The 21,827-nt window shown below is 37.8% G+C and overlaps 2 protein-coding genes across 2 annotated transcripts; both read left to right on the top strand.

Moving 5' to 3' along the window:
- Nucleotides 1–2,216: 2,216 nt before the first annotated feature.
- LOC306987505 (zinc-alpha-2-glycoprotein-like) lies at nucleotides 2,217–8,476 on the top strand. Its single transcript, XM_079591843.1, has 6 exons — nucleotides 2,217–2,420; nucleotides 2,646–2,882; nucleotides 2,966–3,229; nucleotides 4,048–4,332; nucleotides 7,270–7,376; nucleotides 7,669–8,476. Exons 1-6 carry the CDS (start codon nucleotides 2,225–2,227, stop codon nucleotides 7,675–7,677), a joined length of 1,098 nt encoding a protein of 365 aa, XP_079447969.1. The 5' UTR covers nucleotides 2,217–2,224; the 3' UTR covers nucleotides 7,678–8,476.
- A 779-nt stretch (nucleotides 8,477–9,255) lies between these two features.
- Nucleotides 9,256–19,884, top strand: LOC306987507 (zinc-alpha-2-glycoprotein-like). Its single transcript, XM_079591845.1, has 6 exons — nucleotides 9,256–9,452; nucleotides 10,228–10,476; nucleotides 11,160–11,417; nucleotides 17,304–17,582; nucleotides 17,927–18,052; nucleotides 19,690–19,884. Exons 1-6 carry the CDS (start codon nucleotides 9,404–9,406, stop codon nucleotides 19,767–19,769), a joined length of 1,041 nt encoding a protein of 346 aa, XP_079447971.1. The 5' UTR covers nucleotides 9,256–9,403; the 3' UTR covers nucleotides 19,770–19,884.
- The last annotated feature ends 1,943 nt before the right edge of the window (nucleotides 19,885–21,827 follow it).

Below are 21,827 nucleotides of genomic sequence, written 5' to 3'. Positions count from 1 at the left end.
ATAATATAGCCAAAGAGAATGTGACCCAAAGATTTGTTCTAATGTCACAAGTAATAATCTCAAGGTTTACAGTATTTTACACGATCTTTGGCTCTTTTGTATCGTGGGTTTGGTGACGAGAAAAAACAAAAAAACATCGTCACGTGTAGTGACAAGAGTGTATAGTGTAGAGAAAGTAGTCCACCTTCACTCATCCGCTATGGCAAGCCGTTTTAGCTTTTATTCATTTCCAGGATATGAATTCTTGATATCAAAATTGTAATTGTTCATATCAAGAATTTAATTGTTGATATCTGTAATTGTATTTTCACTAGTGAAATGTCACCATAGGCTGCCATTCAAAATCAATCGTTGATATCAAGAACAGACATTTCAACTAGTGACAACTGAATTCTTGATATCAAAAATAAAGGTTTTTACTAGTGAGAATTGTATTTCTGATATGTGAAATTGGAATTTCAACTAGTAAGAAATCAATTCTTGATATCAACTATTTAATTTGAATGGCAGCCTATGGTGACATTTCACTAGTGAAAATACAATTACAGATCAATTCTTGATATCAAAAATGAAATTGTTGATATCTAGAATTAACATTTTAACTAGTAAAAATGTAATTGTTGATATCAAGAATTAGCATTGTTACTAGTGGAAATGTAATTCCTGATATCAAAAATTGCCATTGTTACTAGTATAAATCTAATTCCTGATATCAATAACTTTAATTTTAACTAGTGAAAATTGAATTGTTGATATCAAGAATTCATATCCTGGAAATGAATAAAAGCTAAAACGGCTTGCCATATCCATCGTCTGTCTGATAAACTGAAAAATGTTTTACACTCCCTTGTTTACATTTTTTTCTTTATTGAGGCAGTAATGGTTCGGCTTATTTCTGACCTTCATCTAAGCGATGTTTTGTTTGGTTGTTTTATATTATGGGCTGCATTGATGTGTACTAACATGCATGATTCCTTTATTGTTAAAGGGACAGACCAGCCACTGTTTCTTGTATATTTTAGATTTATATTGTGGTTTATTGTTATTTGATACTGCCTTTGATCATAAATGTTGTTTGTCATTTGCTTTGTTTCTTTGGTACTGCTCTCCTTTTGTTGTGTGTTCCAGTGCTCAGAGACTTTGTACAGGGCCGGGCCTGCATCTACACTAAACCTCCTTCGGTGTGACACTGCTGTGTGGTGTGTACTGGAGGCTGGCACTGAAATAGTGACTTAAAGGTTACTACTTATTTGCAGTGTATGCTGTGGGGTTTCTTCTGTTTTCTTCTGTCTCTACAGGTGATAGGAGGTCCACAAGGGCAGGCCCGACCCTCTTGCAGTCTTGAGGAGAGCTAATTCCAACTTCTGTGAATGTTATTATCGACACTTTTTTTTAACATTTGATGATTTTATTGGAACAATAAAATTGTTATCATCTTACAAACTACATTTGTTGTCCATAATCAGTATTGTGACTCCTAGAGTGCTCCTCCTGCCTTAAATAAGGAGGTGGCGTAGTCAGCTTATATTTCATACTCCACATATGTATTTAGGAAAAAGGAAGAAATCTTTTTTTTTCTGTTTATTGCTTCTTTCTTGTATGACTTGTTAAAGATATGTGATATCTGTCCTCTTGAAGCAATATTGTTGTATGATGATGATTACTGTATAATTTGAATTCTTTGTTAAAAATAATAATAATAAAAAATAAATTAAAAAGAGTTAGTGAGTGAAGGGCATGACAGTTTTGGACTGGAACGCAGCCTAAGTTAATAATTACTCGAAGCTTTTAACACAATATGGATTAGTGACATCTGGTGGTCACACTTTTTATATCCACCATATAACAAATATGTTATTTGCCGCAGAGCAGAAAAAGCACGAGACCAAAAGCTTCAGAAGTCCATAACATACAAGTGTGTGAGCAATACAGTTCTTTCTAATCTTAATTAATCTAAATTAATTTGTGCCAATGAGACCACAACTCATGTCATGTGTAGCCTGGTCAATGGATTCATATGAATCAATAATATAAAATATCATCAGGTATGTGATCATAATTCTAGTAATTGGAATTGGATATTTTGGGTGTTCTGTTTAAAAAAATAAAATGTTATAGGGAAGTGTTAAATCACTTAAATAATGCCTCCTCATTTCCTGTTTATGCATCACATTTTTTTTTCAACCCAGCTGACCAGACCTTCTGATACTGCATTCAATCCTACATGCGGAGGTGCACACACATTAGGAGCCGAGACACACACACACACACACACACACACACACACACACACATACACACACACACACACATACATACATACATACATACATACATACTCACTCTCACTCTCACACACACAAGAATGATTTTATTTTGTTTTTTATTGTTTTGCTCTTTTCTAAGTGATGCACAGCAAGGTAAATTAATTTCCATACAGCACTTCCTTCTGATCGACAGATACCAGTTTGTAAACAATTTAAGTTTGTTTTCTGGTTATAAGATGTTTTTTTGTGTTGTGTTTTATTGTGTTGTAATCCTTTGTTCAGCAATTTGGTCAGCTTTGCTGTCTTTGTTCTGTTTAAATACATTTTAGTTGCTTACGTTATATGTTCCCATTGTGGTTTGTGTTTCGTGTTCCTCAGAGAAACACTTCCTCCACTACAAGTTTACAGCCTTGACCAGATCAGACACATTCCCAGAGTTCAGTGCGGTGTGTGTTTATGACGACAGACGGATCAAACACTTCAGTGATGAAGAACGAGTCTGGACTCTGACTGATGAAGACTGGACTGAAGATCCTGGAGATCCTCCTGACTCTAGAGACTGGTTCCTACGTCAGATCAGGACTCTGTCAGACTGCACACACTCACTGTGTTCTGGTGAGATTCATGCTTTACTCTTATTAATTATCAGACATTATATTTACTGTGAGTTTCTCATGCGTGTTGTTCTGTGATTGTAGATCATGTTCTTCAGAGAATAATCGGCTGTGAACTGGAGAAACTTCCTGATGGATCAGAGAATCTGACTGTCTTTGATGAATATGGATTTGATGGAGAAGATCTTATATCCTTTAATTATGACACTATGCAGTGGATTGATAAAAACCCCAAAGCCAAAGAAACTAAAAAGAAATGGGATCGTAACACTGGACGCAACCATTTCATCCAACATTTCCTCAAGACCTGCACTGACTGGATCTCAACGTTTAACAACACTAAACAGAGTAAGTTCTGATCAGATCAGTTTAATTAACTGTGTGTGTGTGTGTGTGTGTGTGTGTGTGTGTGTGTGTGTGTGTGTGTGTGTGTGTGTGTGTGTGTGTGTGTGTGTGAGAGAGATTCTGCTGAGCTTTCATTGGTGAGGAGGGCTTTATATTGGACTGACTCTGGATCTCTCTCTCTCTCTCTCTCTCTCTCTCTCTCTCTCTCTCTCTCTCTCTCTCTCTATGTATGTGTGTGATCCATTTATTCCCTATACAAATACAAAATATAAATCTATAATATAAAATATATAATATTTTTGGTCCCGTGAGAAAAACATCTTTATTTTTATTTTTTTAAATGCAGAAAGTTTTGTGAGGTGAGTAGGTTTAGGGGTAGAGTTCGTGTAAATGGGATAGAATATACACATTGTAGCCTACAATATAAAATCATTATGGAAAGTTATTAAACATGAAAAACCCAAATGTCTGTTTGTTTGGAAAAAATATCTCCAGGAGGTTGTTTCTAATTGTTTATCGATACAGAATCATCAATGACAAATAAATACTAATAATATGAAAATTTAGTTAAAAAAAATTTTTTTCATACATGCAGGGGGTTTTCTCTACACTTATAGATGTAATTGTGTGTTTGCATCAGAAAGATGCAGTACTTACTATTAGACCCACCAACTTGTTAGCAGTGATATGACTTGCGCATATGACTTGCCGTCTACTGTGGAACAAAATCCTAATTTCTTAACAGCACAGAAACACTAGAGAGAAAACTATGTTCGTTGAAAATGTTTGTTTGTTAATTGCATTATTATTTTCTGCTCCAGCTCCGCCAGATGTTCACACTTTTGTGCCGAAACTTTCTGCTGATGGACGTAAGCTGGTTCTGAGCCGTCTGGCCACTGGTTTCTACCCCAGAGATGTTCAGATGAACATTAGAAGGAACAAATACATTGTTGAGGATCAAATATCTTCAGGAATCAGACCAAATCATGATGAAACCTTTCAGATGAAGATCAGTGTGGAGATCCACAGAAACCATGAAGGATCTTACGACTGTCTGCTCGTTCAAAGCAGTCTGACTCAATCACGACCGGTTTTAACAGTGTGGAGTAAGTATCAACATACATTTTGTTGTGATTATGATATGAATATCCACTAATGCTTCTACAATTATAACATACACACTAGGGCTGGGCGATATATCGCATGACATTGTTAGGCGCATCTCGTCAGTAAAGCCGGTTCCTTGATTAGTAGTAAATGTAGATGTAGTAGTACTACTAGATGTAGTGGCATTTACTACACAGAGCCGTAGTTAACTGACAAGCTGAGCCATATCGCATTAATTATCGCGGACGATCGATACGTCGTGCGATATATCGCCCAGCCCTACACACACTAAAAAATGCTGGGTTATTTCAACCCATGTTTGGGTCAAATATAGACAAACCCTAGTCTGGGTGCCAGCCTGAACCCTGCCCACAACATTTTTTGGTCGGGAAGTTCGGTCTGGACTCGATCCGTTGAGGAGCAATTATGCTCGGCTCCCAGAAGGCCGAGCCAATCAAATTGCCAGGGCGGGCTTTAACCGATGATGGACAGATGATCTTCAAAGAGCGCTTGGGTTGAATTGGTTTTCCAAAAAGATGAAGATGACTGCAGCTGGACGATTGAGATGTTTAGATTCGCGTCTGTTATAAAATAAATCGACAGCGCATTCATTTTAAAAGACGAACAGAGAACCGCAATCAAGGCATTTGTCGATCGGAAAGATGTGTTTGCCGTCCTTCCTACGGGATTCGGCAAAAGTTTAATTTATCAGCTGGCTCCGATGGTGGCTAAGAAGATGGGGCGCAATGAAAACCAGTGGAAGGGATGAGCTCACGATCTCTGTTCTCTGAAGCCTCAGATGAACACGCTTCTTCAGCCGGGTCTCTTTCCTCGTCTTTCCATTTTTTTAAATCAGTCGAGTCGCGTTGCAACCGTGTTATAAAGTTGAGACAGGGCCGACAAATGCAAGAAGATTTATTTGCTTTATTGTCGAGATCTAATCCTAAACGGAGAACTTGTTCGTATACATACACCTTTTGTATTTCTTTCAAAAATGCTATTCGTGCTTGGAAGTACTCCGCAAATTTTTAAAGGGCACCTATTATGACATTTAAAATGTTCCTAATGTTGTTTAGGGAGTCCCCAACAACAGTTTTACATGCATGCAATGACAAAAAACACTTTTGTTTTCGTATAATATGCATTTATTTTTACCTGATTTGCTCACCGACTCCCAAATGATTCGTTCAACGACTCATTTTTCCAAACCCCTCCTTTGCGCGACGCTAATCTGCGTTGATTGGTCAGATGACCCAGCAGTGTTTACAGAGATAATACTTATTGTTTAACACGGAGTACAATGATGCTTTTATCAATTAAATTGTGTTATAATAGTGATTATAGTCCACTGCTTTATAGTTTGTAGTAAAAAACGAAAAATAAGATAAAGAATTTAATGTTATGTTAGCGAGCATAGCCCAGAGTTCATATTGTAAAAGCACAATCAGTCTTTGTTTGCATTAGCCCGATGCATAAACATAACGTTTTTACAAAAAAAATAATAATAAGTGGGCGTATCGTATTTAAATAACTTGACAAGTTGACGTCATCTAGTCAGAGAAAAAGCTTCGGTCTTCTAACGATTCATAAAAATTACTCAGAGTCGACTCTTACTTTTGAAAGACAATAACTTTATATACGGTACACTTTCATATTTCAAACTTTGCAGGATGTTTTTGTTCACTTAGATCTATGTTACACACTACATGAAAGGTACATTTCAAAATTCCATAATAGGTGCCCTTTAAATTCTTTTTACAAAGATCGTTTACACTCATTAATTTACTACTTCTTCCAGCGTGCGTGCAGTTGAGCTCTGTTGACAACTATGCGTCGCTCAACATGCGTCACTTACTGCGTTGCTCTGATTGGTTGTAGGTCTATCCTGGTTCGGTTGAGACACGCCTCATAATCAAATCCCTATGGAGCCGTATCAGACTCACATTCTGCCTAGAATATGAGTATGACGAAGTCAGGCTAGACAAACCCAACTATTGGTTTACATTTTTTAATTACATTTTTAAACCCTTTTTTTTTTTTTACCCTTATTTAACCAGGGAAATCCTTTGAGAAAAGTCTCTTTTGCGAAGGAGCCCTGGCCAAGAAAGCCGCAATAAAAGTTCCACATAGCAAACAAAATATAATAAATACAATGAACATACAAGACATAATACGTTAACAATGAATTACAATGAATCGACCAACGAAGAAAAAAAAAAAGAGAGAAAAAAACAAAACTTTTTCTAGACTTATTTGTATATCATAATTTGGGAAGCAGGGACAGGTGCCCATTGTGCTTCCCGGTACTTTTACTATCCTCTTAAATTGACCAAAGGAGACCAAGTTATCAAGGAGATAGTGTCCAAGCAGTAGACAATTGTTGGGTTTGTCCATATTTGACCCAGACTTGGGTTAAAACAACCCAGCATTTTTTAGAGTGTAGGAGGAGAGAGGAGTCGTGTTGATGTTTCTAATGTAATTAAAGGGGCCATGAAATGTATTTTCAGATGTTCATATTATAGTTTAGCTTATGAAGTTAGCATGCATTAAAAAGTTAAAATACTGTATTTGCAAAATATGTCCATCCTCAATTTCACTCTCTCTCACAAACACATCAATACAAGATTTGTAGAAAAACCGTCAGCATTTTGAGAGTAATTATGAAAAATAAACGTCATCCTTGCATTTCTAATAGTTTGATCTTTTGGATGGATATCCTGGGATATAAAACTGCGCCGTTAGCTTTGAGATATAAAACTTGCAGTATGTTTGTATTGTAGAGTAACGTCTTCTATGTGTAAAAATCAAGGACATTTTGATTTTCCATGTCATGCCCTTTAAATAATGTAGTGTGATTGCCACAAACAATTACGTTTAAACTCTGTTCCACAGTTTAGAAGCATTTCTGATGTATTATTTCTTTCTTCATTCTGCAGATGGAAGATATGTTGACAGTGAAACTGCATCTCAGTGTCTTGTTACATTAGGAATTGAAGCCGTTCTAGCTCTCATTGTGATTGGTTACGGCATCTACAAAACAATGGTGAGTTATAATTATTCAACATGATCATTGCTTTAAATCTCTTGTTTTTTAAATATCCTTTTTAAAAGATATTTTAAAAAAATGAATTAACAGTTTGACATATGAGGTAGAAATATGTGAACAATGTGAAAGCGATTATTATGATGGTGATTGATTATTTTCACTATTTTAATCACTAAGGTATTTTCCATCATTTTTATCAAATGTGCTTTGCATAAACATTTACAAGATCATGATATTTATGTACTCAAGATGTTTCTATAGTGTATAATCTGCTGTATCTTTCCTATAGGTCAGATGAGAAATAATGCTAATGAGCAAATCCCCAGTTCAGCGAGTGAGAGTTTTTTAAACATGTCAAAGCGTCAGGATCACATCAGTTGTCCTAAAAGGTTTCTATTATTTATATTATTAATAATAGTTTCTATTATTCATATAGAGCCTAAAAGATCAATGTTACACTCTTCAGGATCTCAATCATACAAAGTTTTCTAAAGAGAGAGACATTTAAATATTCCACACATTGTAGAATTCAAACACTGTGTTTGTCCGTGTCATTCGCTGTTGTATCTCTGTCGTCTGCTAAGATACTGAAAAAGAATGATCAATAAACAAATCAAATTAAATCTGGTATAGATAGTGTAACTAAATTGATTGCTATTGTGCAAAGGGCTTCTGTTCTCTGGTTATAGTCCATATCTACTGTAAGTGTTATTATTGTGATTGGGGTTAAAGGTCCTTCCTTTCAAATGACATTTTTTAAATCCAGTCTGGAGACTTTTTTTCTTCTCGGTAAAACATGTTGAATCAGGTTTGGGAAGCTTACTGTCTTTGTGTGAATTCTTTTTTCGGGGGTGATTTTTAGTAATCGTAACACTTTCATCATGATTAGCTGAGCCATATGATATCCTGTAAACTGGATAATCATGATCATGGTGTGTGCAATCCCAACGTCATGGATTTGATTCCCAGGGATCAAATGTATAGATTGAATGCAATGTAAGTCTTTTTGATTAAAGTGTCGGATACATAAATGTGCCTCTTTGGACAATCAGTTGTGTTAAATGTGCAATATATAAAATAAATGAGTCTTGAGTGTGAGTGTGTGTTTATTGGACATTGTGCAACACGATGTTTAGGTTTGAAGATCTTCACTGATAATCAGAGATTTCTCTCAGCTCATATGAATACAGCATGTGTTTGATAGTCAGAGAAAACGATTTGCGGAACAATAGGAATGATTATTTTGCAGTTTTCACAAATTGGAAGGATATATCCTTGTCCACCATTGTGCTGAACAACATTCAGAAAGGTTCTGATAAAAGACCAAAACAGATGAACATTCAACAGCATACATCTGCCATACAGGAAAAATCATGCATTATCAGCTCTAGACTCAGGAATCATAAACCTTCCCGAAGAGACATTTTGAAAGAGACAGGTTTGCTTTGAAAAGCAATTCTGTTGTTACTGTAAAAAAGAATTTTACCTCAAGAGAATTATTTTGCTTATGAAGTGCGGATCTGGTTGCAAAAAGCATGCTTCTTTTTATTCAATAAAAGCAGATTGGATGAGATCCATGTTTGAATAAGATTGAGATAAGGTGAATAGGGAAGAACCCTGAGGGACACCCGTTTCCATTATTAGGCATCCCTTTATATTGCTCCCTGCTGGAGATACAACAACAACATATTACATATTACTTTTACATTGCAATATTGATATGTTGTTGTTTTCCCCCCGTTTGGACTCACTATTAAAAAAATTATTAAATGCTGAACCTTTACAGTTTATCTTCTCAATCTAACGAGGATGTCAAAAGTGTTTTTTTAAGAGCTTAAAAAAAAAGTTAAATTTTTCTTTTTTTTTTCGCAACCTCAGTAATGAAAACGAAAGTTTAATTTCATCAAGCAGTCATATGCTGTCCGCATATGTAACAGGAAGGCACATTACCCACTTATAGACGCATGGGGAAATATACGTGTCTGAAATATAAATGACAAAATATCTTGCCTGTAGTCATAAATATGCGTTTGCTCATTTTTTTATTCTTTTCTCAAATCGCTGCGAATCAAGGTAAGCACTTACACACTTAAGGTAACACTTATTTTTTTTGTGTGCGTCCTTTCTTTCGAGTCTTTAGCAGAAACGCGACCTATACTGTAGCCTACCATTTGAGATTGTTTTTAGGAATGTATTCTATAGCAACTAGAGTGCGGATCGGGCCGAATTTTTCAGTCCGAGCCCGGCCCGCGTCCGACAGAGCAGTAACCGAACCCGACCCGAGCCCGACAGGCATAAAGATATTTATGTTCGAGCCCGACCCGAGACGAACAGTTAAAATCCCATTTTTTCTCATACTAATGACAATTGTACGTTTGTTTGTGTGGAAAGCCCGCTTTTATTAAGCAACTGTAGGAAGGCAATCGGAAATGTCAACAGGATGAGGCGAGCGCATCAGCGCGCGGAGCAACAAGCGTTCTTGACACAGGCGCGCGCACATTATGCACGTGTTTCGTTATCACATAAACAAATGTCCGCTCCGCACACAAGAAGACGGATGTTATGGTAATATTTTACATGTATTTTAATCACAAAAACGAACGTTTGCATCAAGTGAAAGCATCAGGCACATCGGCTACATACATAATAAGCTGTTTTAAATTTAAAATGTTCAATGCCTTATCGCGCTGATGTGACCGAGCCCGACCCGAACCCGAACATCGGGCTCGGGTCGGGTATCCATCCTCTAATAGCAACCATATGGTCGCCTGTTGTTTTACAAACCACCCAGTAGAAGAAAATATGTCGTGACCTGTTTTCATTGTTGTTTGTGGTTTCTATTTTCTAGAAATAGGCCTACATTACTTCCAATACGCGTTTACAGTCCTGACCAAAACAGACTCATTTCCTGCGTTCAGTGCAGTGTGTGAGTCTGACGACAAGCAGATCGCTCACTACAGTAATGAAGAGAGAGTCTGGATAAGAGTAAATCTGACTGACTGGACCGAAGCTCCTGCAGAACCGCCCAAATCTAAAGACCAGTACCTAGATCAGCTGTCCAATCTTTCAAACTGCACAAAGTTTGCAGAGTGTTCTGGTGAGTGTTTGAGTGGATATGAACAATAATGACAATACTTCTTAGAAAAAAACGTTTTCAGTGGTAATGTATACAAATCCAATAGTTCATTGTTAGTTCAACAATAATCAACTTTTTAATTTATATTAATAAATGTATTAATGCACCGTGTTGTTTCCCATTTGACTGCATTAAGTGATAATGTTATTTTCTTCATGTTCATGTTGTTTCAAATAGTATTCAAATAGACACAGACATGATGTCATACATTCTATACAAAGACTTGAACAAGTGAAACATGCATTTCTCTATAAAACAATAAATCAAATATACAAATAATAATTTGAATATAGATAAAAAAGAAAAAGAAAAATATATTAAATGTATAAACGGCTAAAAAAAATAAAAACACGCAAACTTTATAAATTATCGTACTTTCAACCGGTGATAAGCATTCATAATGTTTCTGGTTATATATATAATTATATATTTCTTCATTCTGCATTCTACTTTCAATTTAATGCCGTTCCTGATGTATAAAAGTATTAATTTTTCATAATATATATATATATATATATATATATATATATATATATATATATATATATATATATATATATATTATACTGTGACTCTAAACAGTAGCGTGTGTGTGTGTGTGTGTGTGTGTGTGTTTCTCATGAGTGTTGTTCTGTGATTTGTAGATCATGTTCTTCAGAGAATAATTGGCTGTAAACTGGAGAAATTTCCTAACGGAACAAGGAAGAGACTTATTAGTTTTAATGAATATGGATTTGATGGAAGGAATCTTTCTGCCTTTAATTCTGACACTATGCACTGGATTGATAAAAACCCCAAAGCCAAAGAGAAATGGGATCGTCAAACTGGACACAACCAATACCTCAAACATTTCTTCAAGAGATGCCCTGAGTGGATCCTCGCATTTAACAACACAATTAAGAGTAAGTTCTGATCTGATCAGTGTAATTACTGTAGCTCCTTGATTACTGCAAAAAAAGATTTTCTTACTTTGTTTTTTTGTCTTCTTTTCCAGTACAAACTTAAGAAGCAAATTTAAAGATATTAAGTCTTTTTTTCTGAATGTATCAACAACAAAAAAAGGGGGGGGGGAAGCTTTTGCTTAAACCAACAACAAATATCTGCCTGGAGTCAGAAAAATAAACGTATTTTCCCTTTGAATTAAGTTTATCTTTCTGACCCAATCTGATGTTCTCATTTACTGTTTTTCTGTTAGTTCAGAGGTGATTTATCATCATAATCATCACTGGTGAAATACTAGTGATATTCTCATCTGAGTTGTTGTGGAAATTATCAATACTAAAACCTGGATGGAGACAAAGTCGATTCTCAAAAGATTAAACAAAGTATTTTTTCATGCATGAAATAAGACGTTCCCACACAGAGAGCATCTGACATGAGAAGGCAAAGGTTAGTCCCTTTCGCCAAGGTTATATACCCTAACACCTCCTGTGTAAAAAAAAACTTTGTTACCTTACTGTCACGGAGCGATCTCTATCGCCTCCCTCTGTCGGCATCAGATCACTTTCCCCTGAATACTAGGACTGCAATTCCCATCTTCCCACTCCTCACAATCATCATCTACCAGCCCTGTTCCATCTCATCATCACCACACCTGTTCTCACTCTGACTCTCTCAGCACCCTTTATATGCACGCTCCCTACTCACCATCAGTGCGAAGTCTTGTTTCTGCCACGGCGTTCATTTCTAAGCAATCTCCATATCTTCCCGAGTATTCCTGGTTGTCCGACCCCAGCCTGTATTTCCAAGGATCCTTCACGAACGTTCTCTGCCTGCCTTGACCCGCGCCTGGTAACCACTCTGATTCCTGGATCTCCCTTGCCTGTTCCCAGTCTGCCTTGTCTCTTTACTTAATTCTGTATTCCAATAAAATTAATGCAAATGGATCTAAATGTCTCAGACTCTCCGTCACGGAAGACTTCGGCTGTGGTCGACTGGCCCCGACCTACCACTGTGAAGGAGCTTCAGCGTTTCTTGGGCTTTCTACCGGAGGTTCATCCGGAACTTCAGCATAACGACAGCTCCTCTCACGTCCCTCCTTCAGGGGGGGAGGCAACGTTTAAGGTGGTCTCCTGAATGTACGTCCGCCTTCGAGAAGCTCAAGGAGAGATTTACCACAGCTCCCATTCTCCATCACCCAGATCCTGAGAGCGAGTTCATTGTGGAGGTGGACACATCAAACTCAGGAGTAGGTGCCATTCTCTCGCAGCGACACGGGAATCCTGCCAAAATGTTCCCCTGCGCCTTCCACTCTCGTAAACTCACCTCTGCCGAGCGCAACTACGATGTTGGGGACAGAGAACTTCTGGCCATGAAGGCTGCCTTCGAGGAGTGGAGACATTGGCTAGAGGGCGCACGTCTATCTTTCACGGTCCTCACTAATCATCGCAACCTCGAGTACATCAAGTCAGCTAAGCGGCTGAATTCCCGGCAGGCTAGGTGTTCACTGTTCTTTTCAAGATTTAACTTCAAGATCACATATCGCCCAGGATCCAAGAATGGGAAAGCCGACGCTCTGTCTCGTCAATTTGACGGAGCCACTGATATCTCCCAGCCAGAGTCCATCCTGCCTCCGACCCTCATCCCTGCCCCAGTCCTTTGGGATATCATGTCAGAAATTTCGGCGGCACAGAACAATCTCCCTGCTCCTTCAGAATGTCCTCCGGACCGGGTTTTTGTACCGCTGGATCTCCACACCCGTGTTCTCCAATGGGTACACTGCACACCCATTGCTGGTCATCCTGGGATTTCTGCTACCATCCAGCTGGTAACCAACCGTTTCTGGTGGTCCTCAATCCATGCTGACACCGTAAGATTCATTCATCAGTGTACCACTTGTAACATGGTGAAGGCCTCTCACTTGAAGCCAGCAGGTCTACTACAACCACTTCCGATCCCCCGACGACCCTGGTCCCACATTGCAGTGGATTTCGTCACCGACCTGCCACCTTCCCAAGGCTTCACCACCGTCCTCTCGGTGGTGGACGCTTCTCCAAAGCATGCCGCTTCATACCTTTCAAAAAAAAAGACCGCCATATTTTCAAATAAACCTCCGTTCCTACATCTAAAAGTCCTGGATAACAGCACCCCATCCATTTTTTAGGAAGGGTGTGGAAAGCGGTTTGACCGCGGACCCATACTGTTCCAGCCGTTGTCTCTCGGAGGCCATCGTCGTCACGGGATGACACGTGGCTCTGGTTAGTCCGATCTCTGTTTGGCACTCGTTAGCTGTGAATGGGGTTCTTCTTCCGTTGCAGCTACCGCAGAGCTGGTGCTTCTCGACAGTGCGTCCCATGGATCCACGGAGCCCTCTCCTCGACTTTCACCGCATTGTGAGTTGTCAGCAAAACCTGGAATGGTCCCTGCCACCTTTTTGCCTTCCAATGCTTTCGTCTCAGATCCTTTATCAACACGAACTCTCCTGGCCGGATGCTGTGCACGGCCGTCTCTGCTGGCGCTGGAGCTGCTGCCTGGACCTGTTTTGAGATATCACAGAACACCTTATCCAGTTCAACACAATATTGCAACATGTTATGTTCACACAGACTTGTGTCAGGCAATGTTCGAGGATTTCGTGCTTCCCAGGCCCATCTTTCTCATTCTCATGTAAGTTAGCTCCTCCCGATTCCGGATGTACCCAGGAATGCTTCAACTGTTGAAATTGCACTGTTTACAAAATGTGAGCCATTGTCACTTGATAATTGTTCAGGATTTCCCCATCGTGGGACAATTTCTTGTAGGAGCAGTTTTGCCACCCCTTTTGAATCTGCCTTTGCTGTTCGCATGGCTTACCCATTTTGAAAACATGTCGACTGCCACTATGCAGTATTTCTTTTTGTCAGATTGTGATAATTCAATATAATCAAGCATTACATGTGAGAATGGTCTCTGCGGCCTGGAATGCCCCGCCTGTCTCATTGCCTGACCCCTGCCCACATTGTTAGTTCCACAAATCAAACATCTGCTGCAAAAATCTGCTGCCACTGTGAAAAAAAACTTTGGTAAACCAGTTATTTTGCATAATAAGCATCCCCATTTTCGATGCGTGATCCAATCCATGCGTCAGTTTAGCATATGCCTGAAAGAAATGAGAAGGTAAACATGGTTTATTATTGATTGGGGCCCCAATAAAGCGTGTTGTTGCAAAGCCTAGTTCCTCACTCAGCCGTATTGCTGTGTTATCTGAACAGGAAGTCGAGCTGCCCTGTTTCTTTTTCCAATGGATACTGCATTTTCTTTTGCCTATAGTCAGATTTAGGCTTTATTTGAATCGGCTCACAATCTGCAATCAGACCTACATCATATTTATCAGTAGTCCATAGACATTTTGGAACTCTCTCCAACCCGTCTGGTATGACAGGGAGTTGTGTTAAACTCAGTCTGTTTAGTTTCACTTCCTCATCCAACACTGTGACTGCTCTCAAACCTCTCAGTGTTTCATGACATGGCTGTTTGGTACCTTCACTTTGGCAGATCATTCTTTTTGATCTATCATGACCCAGTCGGTCAGTTCATGGCACCTGGCCATGAAGGGACCCGCGTCACGCCATTCAGCCTTCACTGGTTTGGCCAGTGATATATGAGGCTGTGCATTTTCCATGTCATAAAACACTGTCTGTTTGTCAGTCAATTTCACATTCAAAACACACCATTGGTCAGTCCAATACACATAGTCAGTCGTCACATTTTCTATGTCAACATTAAATCATCGCTGCGCGTAGTCATCATCAGGATCAGTGCTGACATGCAAAGTGCAATGTAAAAAAAAAAAAAGTCTCTCATAAATTCAGAAGATGGCAACACTCTGTCATGAGCCTTTGTGGTCAGACATGTGTCAGAAATTTGCCATTCATATACAAACAGAGGAGTTTCCTCTGTGCTTTCAATTTCATGCATCATTCTCATGTCAGCAGTCAAGCCCTGATCATGACAGTGAACAAAACCACCCAACTTACAAAGTAAATCCCTTCGCATTAAATTCACTGGACATGACTTAGTAATTTAAAAAAACAATGTTAAATTTTTATTTTTCCCCTTTCATTTGAACACTCAAGTGTTTTCGAATATGGTTTTATGACCACATGACCAGTTGCACTTCTGGAAGAAGTCGTCTTACCAGAGAGTGGAACTGGTTTTTCAAACTCTGTGGCTTTAATTACAAAATTGGAAGCTCCCGTGTCAAGCAGAAATAGTAAAGATACGCCATTAACAGTCATTTCTATCAAGGGTAAAGAAATATGAGCCTTATAGAAAACTCTAGCAAGCAAGTCTTCATTGCATAGAGCAGAATCAGAAAATAAAGGTAAATTATACTCATCTGCTGGAGAGACAGGAACCCCGTCGCTCACCCCCTCCTCCTCCTTTCAATCCGCCTGATCCCCGCCTTCGCCGTGTGGGCATTCATCGCGCCAATGTCCTTTTCGTCCACAATTAAAACATTTGTCTGGATCATAGGGCTCTTGGTGTTGTTGTTGAAATGGTTGACAGTTTTGTCCTTTTCCACGACCACGTCCTCTGCCTCTTCCTCTTCCATTGCCGCTCTGGTTCTGTTGGTGATACTGGGAGTTGTTGTTGCCCATATGCACACCTTGCATTGTCACCAGGGCCAACATGAAGTCTTTGTCTTGCTTGGCTGCTTTGTTTTTTTCGCTGCGCTTTCATGATGTCTTGCGTGTCGTCTCATTTCTGCTGTGGAGGCCAGTTGCCATCCGACACAGCTCTTTTGAATTGCTTTTGAAATGTCACTGTCCAATCCATCCAAGAACAAAGTCTTTACTTTCATTTTCTGGAGGGCTGCAGAGCGGTGGTGGTTGTTCGTGTGGTGCGTTAGGAACTGCGTGACCCCGTCCTTCTGCGGCGGCTGGAATCTGGTTAGGATTGCGAGGAGGTGGAAGATGAGCCGGATACGTCCTGTCCTCCTCTTATTCTCACAAAACAAAAACAAAACAAAAAAACGCCATAATAGGGAGAAGAAGAAACAATGTCAGAGCAGTCATTTTTAAGATTATAATGCTTTTCTCTATGCATCTTGTCTTTCTTCTTGACAACGTGAGTCGACAACGTGAATTTGCTTTAGTTTGAGTCAAATGTGACACACTTAAAACCCCCATTAAACCCATATTGCACTTTGTATGAACCTTTCGAGAAATCAACATGTTCTTCATCTTTCCTTTTTGAATTTTCATTACCCATTTTTACTAAACAATTTTGTTTGTTCAATTTTCCTATTTTTACGAATTAATTTTATTCATTTATATTTACGTATTCATTTTATTACTTTATATTTACCTATCAATTTTCCTCGCGCAGCCACCACGCCCTGCCTTCATCCGTCGATGCAGGTCTTTCAACTTGCCTATATTCGTCAATATAGGTCTTTCCCAGACAAGTGCTTATGTCTGGTGTTTGAGAAATGACTATCAGGCTTATCCCAAACGTGACTCTTTAGGAAAATATATTCAATACGCAAATAACAACCAATAAAATTTGTTTTATTTACTTCATAAGAAATTTCCTCTCACCGTCTTGTGAGTCTCACTGTCTATGAGTTCTTTAATCTTGGGATTGCGTCCACCTAGGTCATCGTGAGGAGTTGAACAATTCTCTTTCCTTAAGATTGAGGATTTTGAGCCGTAGAGTGTTCTCTCGGGATGATCAGTCAACTGTTCCCCTCACAACAATCATCGGTGTTGCAATCCCATCCTCGTCGCCATTTGTTGTGGCTTAGAGACGGAACCAAATTCTTTGTAAATGTTTGTTTGTTATTGCATTATTATTATATTCTCCAGGTTCTCCAGATGTTCGTGTCTCTGCGAGGAAATCTCCAGATGATGAAAGTAAACTGGTTCTGAGCTGTCTGGCCACTGGTTTCTACCCCAGAGATGTTCAGATGTACATTAGAAGGAACAAATACATTGTTGAGAATCAGACATCTTCTGGAATCAGACCAAATCATGATGAAACCTTTCAGATGAAGATCAGTGTGAAGATCGACAGAAACCATGAAGGATCTTACGACTGTCAGCTCACTCACAGCAGTCTGACAGAAACAGTATCAGTAATCTGGGGTAAATATAATCATATATTGTCACGTTGTAGCAAGAGAACATGATAATACAAACAACTACTGTAGGAGCCAAATGTAATAATTATTTAACAACTAGAAGGCGGTATCAGATATTTAAACTTCCCTTGGGTTGTATTAGCGAAGGGACAGCATTGAAACATTGGACATCACTGTGTGGAAATTGTTTATTCCAATGTTTGAGTAAAGAACATCTTACCTCCTTGCCCTGGCTTAAAGGAAAGCCACAACAATTACAATTAAAGTCTCAACTCATTTTTAACAGTTCATAATGTTGATCAAAACATTTATAATGCGTTTTTATTTATTATTTGTGTGATTCTGCAGATGGAACATGTTCTAACTGTGAACCAAAACCACAACTGGATGTCAGAGGAGTAGTAGCAGGCGTTCTTGGATTTCTAGCTGTTGCTGGGATTTGTTGCTTCATCTACAAAAGGAGAAGGTCAATTCGTGAGTTATAAATATCAACATTTATTTGTTAAGCACATTTAAAAACAACACACATTGGCCAAAGTCCCCGCCCCCAAACTTATACCATTGGTTGAGTCAGAAATTGACTCAAATAGATGTCACAGACACACACACACACACTCTCTTCACAAAGTCAAACTACACACACACACAAACACACACAGTTCTAATAGCAAATTAAGAAACAAGAAAGTATTTAACACCAAAATTACACGAATCACCTTTAGTGATTAACCCTGTCACTTAAGTTTAGTGACTTTTATTTTGTCACTACTATTCCTGATAAATCACCTCCTCCTCAAGATAAATATTTCCTTTTAGTGTTTATAATGACAAAAAAGCAAACACACACCTAGATATCCAGGTGCAAGTTACAAACAATGTTTTGATATAAAATTTTATATGTAAAAAGTACATAAAAAAGAACCCTATACTTAAGCTTTTAGATTCAATTATTGATGCATTTTTGCAAATGTGTGAGATAGAGGGAATTATTATTCTGACATTTTATACTTTACCGAGGGATAGTCAGTCAATCCTGACACATTATACTTATATCTTTTGATGTCCAGTCCCTGTACATATAAAACCACATCAAGATATTGAATCACATTTCTTATCAAAACTGACGTTGACTGATATCTCCTTAAATGACCGTATGTATAAACATCTTAACGGAAATTACTGAAACATTTTTTTACTATGTTTTATTTAGTCTATATTTACTCTGTAGTCAGATTTGTTGTGTACTATAAAAAAGTATATGCAGTAGTAGACCCAAAGTGTGTAATACAAATGTAATTTCTACTGCACATGGTACAATGTAAATACAACCTGAAGCTAGTCGTGTTCATGAAAAAAAGTGAGACTCATATATTTGTCTTTACTACAAAATAAATGTTCAAAGCAAATTAAGATTATTAATTTTTTGCAATCTGATGACAAATTTCCTGCCTTTCAGGATTCCAGAACTATATGGCAAAACAAAAACTTATTTATCTCCTGTAGTAAATCACAAGTGGGAAAAACAATTATGGATTGCATAAATATCTGATTATTGCAGTACTGTTAGATCAAATATATGCTAAACTAAAATGTGATTAATGGCCATGAAATGCACCTGCTACACTGATAAATTATGATAAATTAAATAAAGAAAATCCATGTGAGATTATAATATTTCAGAGACATTTGATACTAGGCAAAGATGGACAGTCTAAATGTGGTCATTTACAAAAACATGTTATAAATTACCACCTTGAGCAATAAAGTGAATATATATCGCTATAGTCCAGACATTGAATTCAAAACAGTTTGTATCATTTATTTTATGTTGTATCTCTTTTCTGCTGTTACTGACAGGAATTGTGATGAGGGAAATAATTAAGGTGCAAAATTATTTGTAAATATATACTATTTTCAGGATCAGAGATTTTTTTTAGATTTAAGATTTACATTTGTATTTTTATAAAAAATAATTAATAATCTTCAAGTGTTTCAAGCTTAACAGTGTTCATGTTTAAAGTCTACAGGTTGAATTTATGTAATGATATGCTGTTCGTTTATTTGTCTGTGTTTTAAGTATTCATTGTATGTTTTATTCTGTAATGTTGCAGGTCTGTGTGTCCCTGCCTATAGTGTTGCTGTAGTTCATCATGATAACAGTGCATTATCAAACATCCATGGTCAGATATAGCGACAGCTTGAATACCTTGTAGGCTAAGTTTCTTTGATAAAAGTGTCTGACAAATGTATAAATGTGCCTCGGTGGACAATGTGTTGTGTTCAATAAAAGAAACACATGTCTTACTATCCCGGTGAATTATCCCTTTACTGTGTGTGTGTATGTACTGGTCTGGACATGATGTAACATGCATGGAAAGATCTTCGCGATATCAGACATTTCTTTCAGGTCATATAAAAGCACCGAAAATATCTAAACTATTCTATCTATCTAAAAACAAACAAACAGAAAAACGAATGTACCATATATTCTTAAATAAAGTGTGTGAGTTCACTAAACAGGACTGCAAAAGTGCTACAAGAATCTTATAATAAGCTGCTTCAAATTCAAATGATAATGATAAGTGTTTTCACTCGGTGTGTTTGAGCAGGTAATAACTAATATCATCGAGGGTAAACACGAGCTGACAAAGAAAACGAAAGTGTTTAAGAAGCTTGTCATTCGGCACAGTGACTCAACACTATATGAGACTCTACTTTAAAGGACACCTAGCCTATAGGACGCGAGTCTAAAATAGTAGGCCTACGATGGTTCACACGTCTAAAAACATTTTCTTTATAGAGGTGATTTGGATTATATTTCACCTTTTTCTAAGCGATGCGCAAGACGAGGTCAAAGGTAAGAACATTACTTCTGATGCTCAGCAGTTTATTAACAAATAGCCTACATAAACTAAACCTTTGAATTCATTATTATATTAGATATTATTAATAGGGCTATTATTAATTATCGCGTAAGCCGGGTATCAACACAGGTTCGATCATTCAATAGTAGCCTATTTGTGCGCTGAAAGCATAGGCTATTGAAAATCAGACCGCAAGTGGTTACAGGACAGGAGACGCATTTCATTTGAAACGCACGTTAACAGTAATGCATTAGCTGATCGCTTGAGTGGTCGTTGCACGCTCAGATCCGGGAGAATCCCTGAAAATACGGAAGAGGAATGTGTGTAACAAAAGGCTTGTTTGAGATGCGCCTCGCCTCGCCTGAAATGTAGTCGAGAGTAGGCGGCTACAGTGAGGGGAGGAGTGAAAAAAGTGCAGGCAAGCCGGACAGTTTTCTCTTCTCGCAGTGGATCTTCTCCCAATAGCATCCAGCTGCAGCCCCGCAGACTCACCTCCGGCTAGACACCAGTGGCTGGACACCAGTGGATAGACAGCCTACGTCATTTCCTTTTTCTCCGTCATTTCCGTTTCGCCGCTAATTTCCGTTTTCACCTCTGGATTGACATGCATATATTCATTTTATATTTTCAAAATATTTATTTTCTTCACCAGTGGATAGACAGCATTATTTGCAGGCTTTTGCACACGTCTTTTCCATATTGTCATTTTACTTTTATGACTTAAAGGTTGGGTAAGGTAAGAATTGTCTAAAGAACTTTTTTTTCAAATTGGCTTAAACTTTCTTTATATACAAATACATAATTAAAATGTAAGTACTTTGAAAAAGAGAGTATAAAAATTGAGTGACTATAGTGTATTTAATCTTCAAAAAACACAGCTCATTAATTCCTACAGGGAATTTTATACTCTCTTTTTCAAATTACTTACATTTTAATTATGTATTGGTATATAAAGACAGTTTAAACAAATTTGAATAAAAGGTTTTTTTAGACAATTCTGACCTACCCTACCTTTAAAATATATAATATAAAAGCTGTGTGCAAATTGATATATGATCTTTATCATAATGTCTTTACATAAAACAATTCTTAATAATATACTTAATATTATAACATCAATAATTCATGCAAACTGCATACACAAGAAGCACCTCGAAAATATATATTGTTCAGATCATATCACTATTCTTTGTGACTTGAATTCAGCCTAGATCAATGGACTATAACGTTTTGTCAATACAACAGACTTGAACATGTTAATTGACCACAGTTTTTTGCCTTGGCCATTTGGATATTCTTTTTTTTTTTGTAAATGTAACCACTTCTGTTTTTTAAAATATACATAGATTCATATACATGATCAGACCATTTACCAAACAATCCAG

This window comes from Phoxinus phoxinus (genome assembly GCF_949152265.1).
Source record: "Phoxinus phoxinus genome assembly, chromosome: 19".
Taxonomy (NCBI): domain Eukaryota; kingdom Metazoa; phylum Chordata; class Actinopteri; order Cypriniformes; family Leuciscidae; genus Phoxinus; species Phoxinus phoxinus.
The sequence above is the reverse complement of the archived record's forward strand: the minus strand, read 5'-3'. Positions and strand labels throughout refer to the sequence as shown.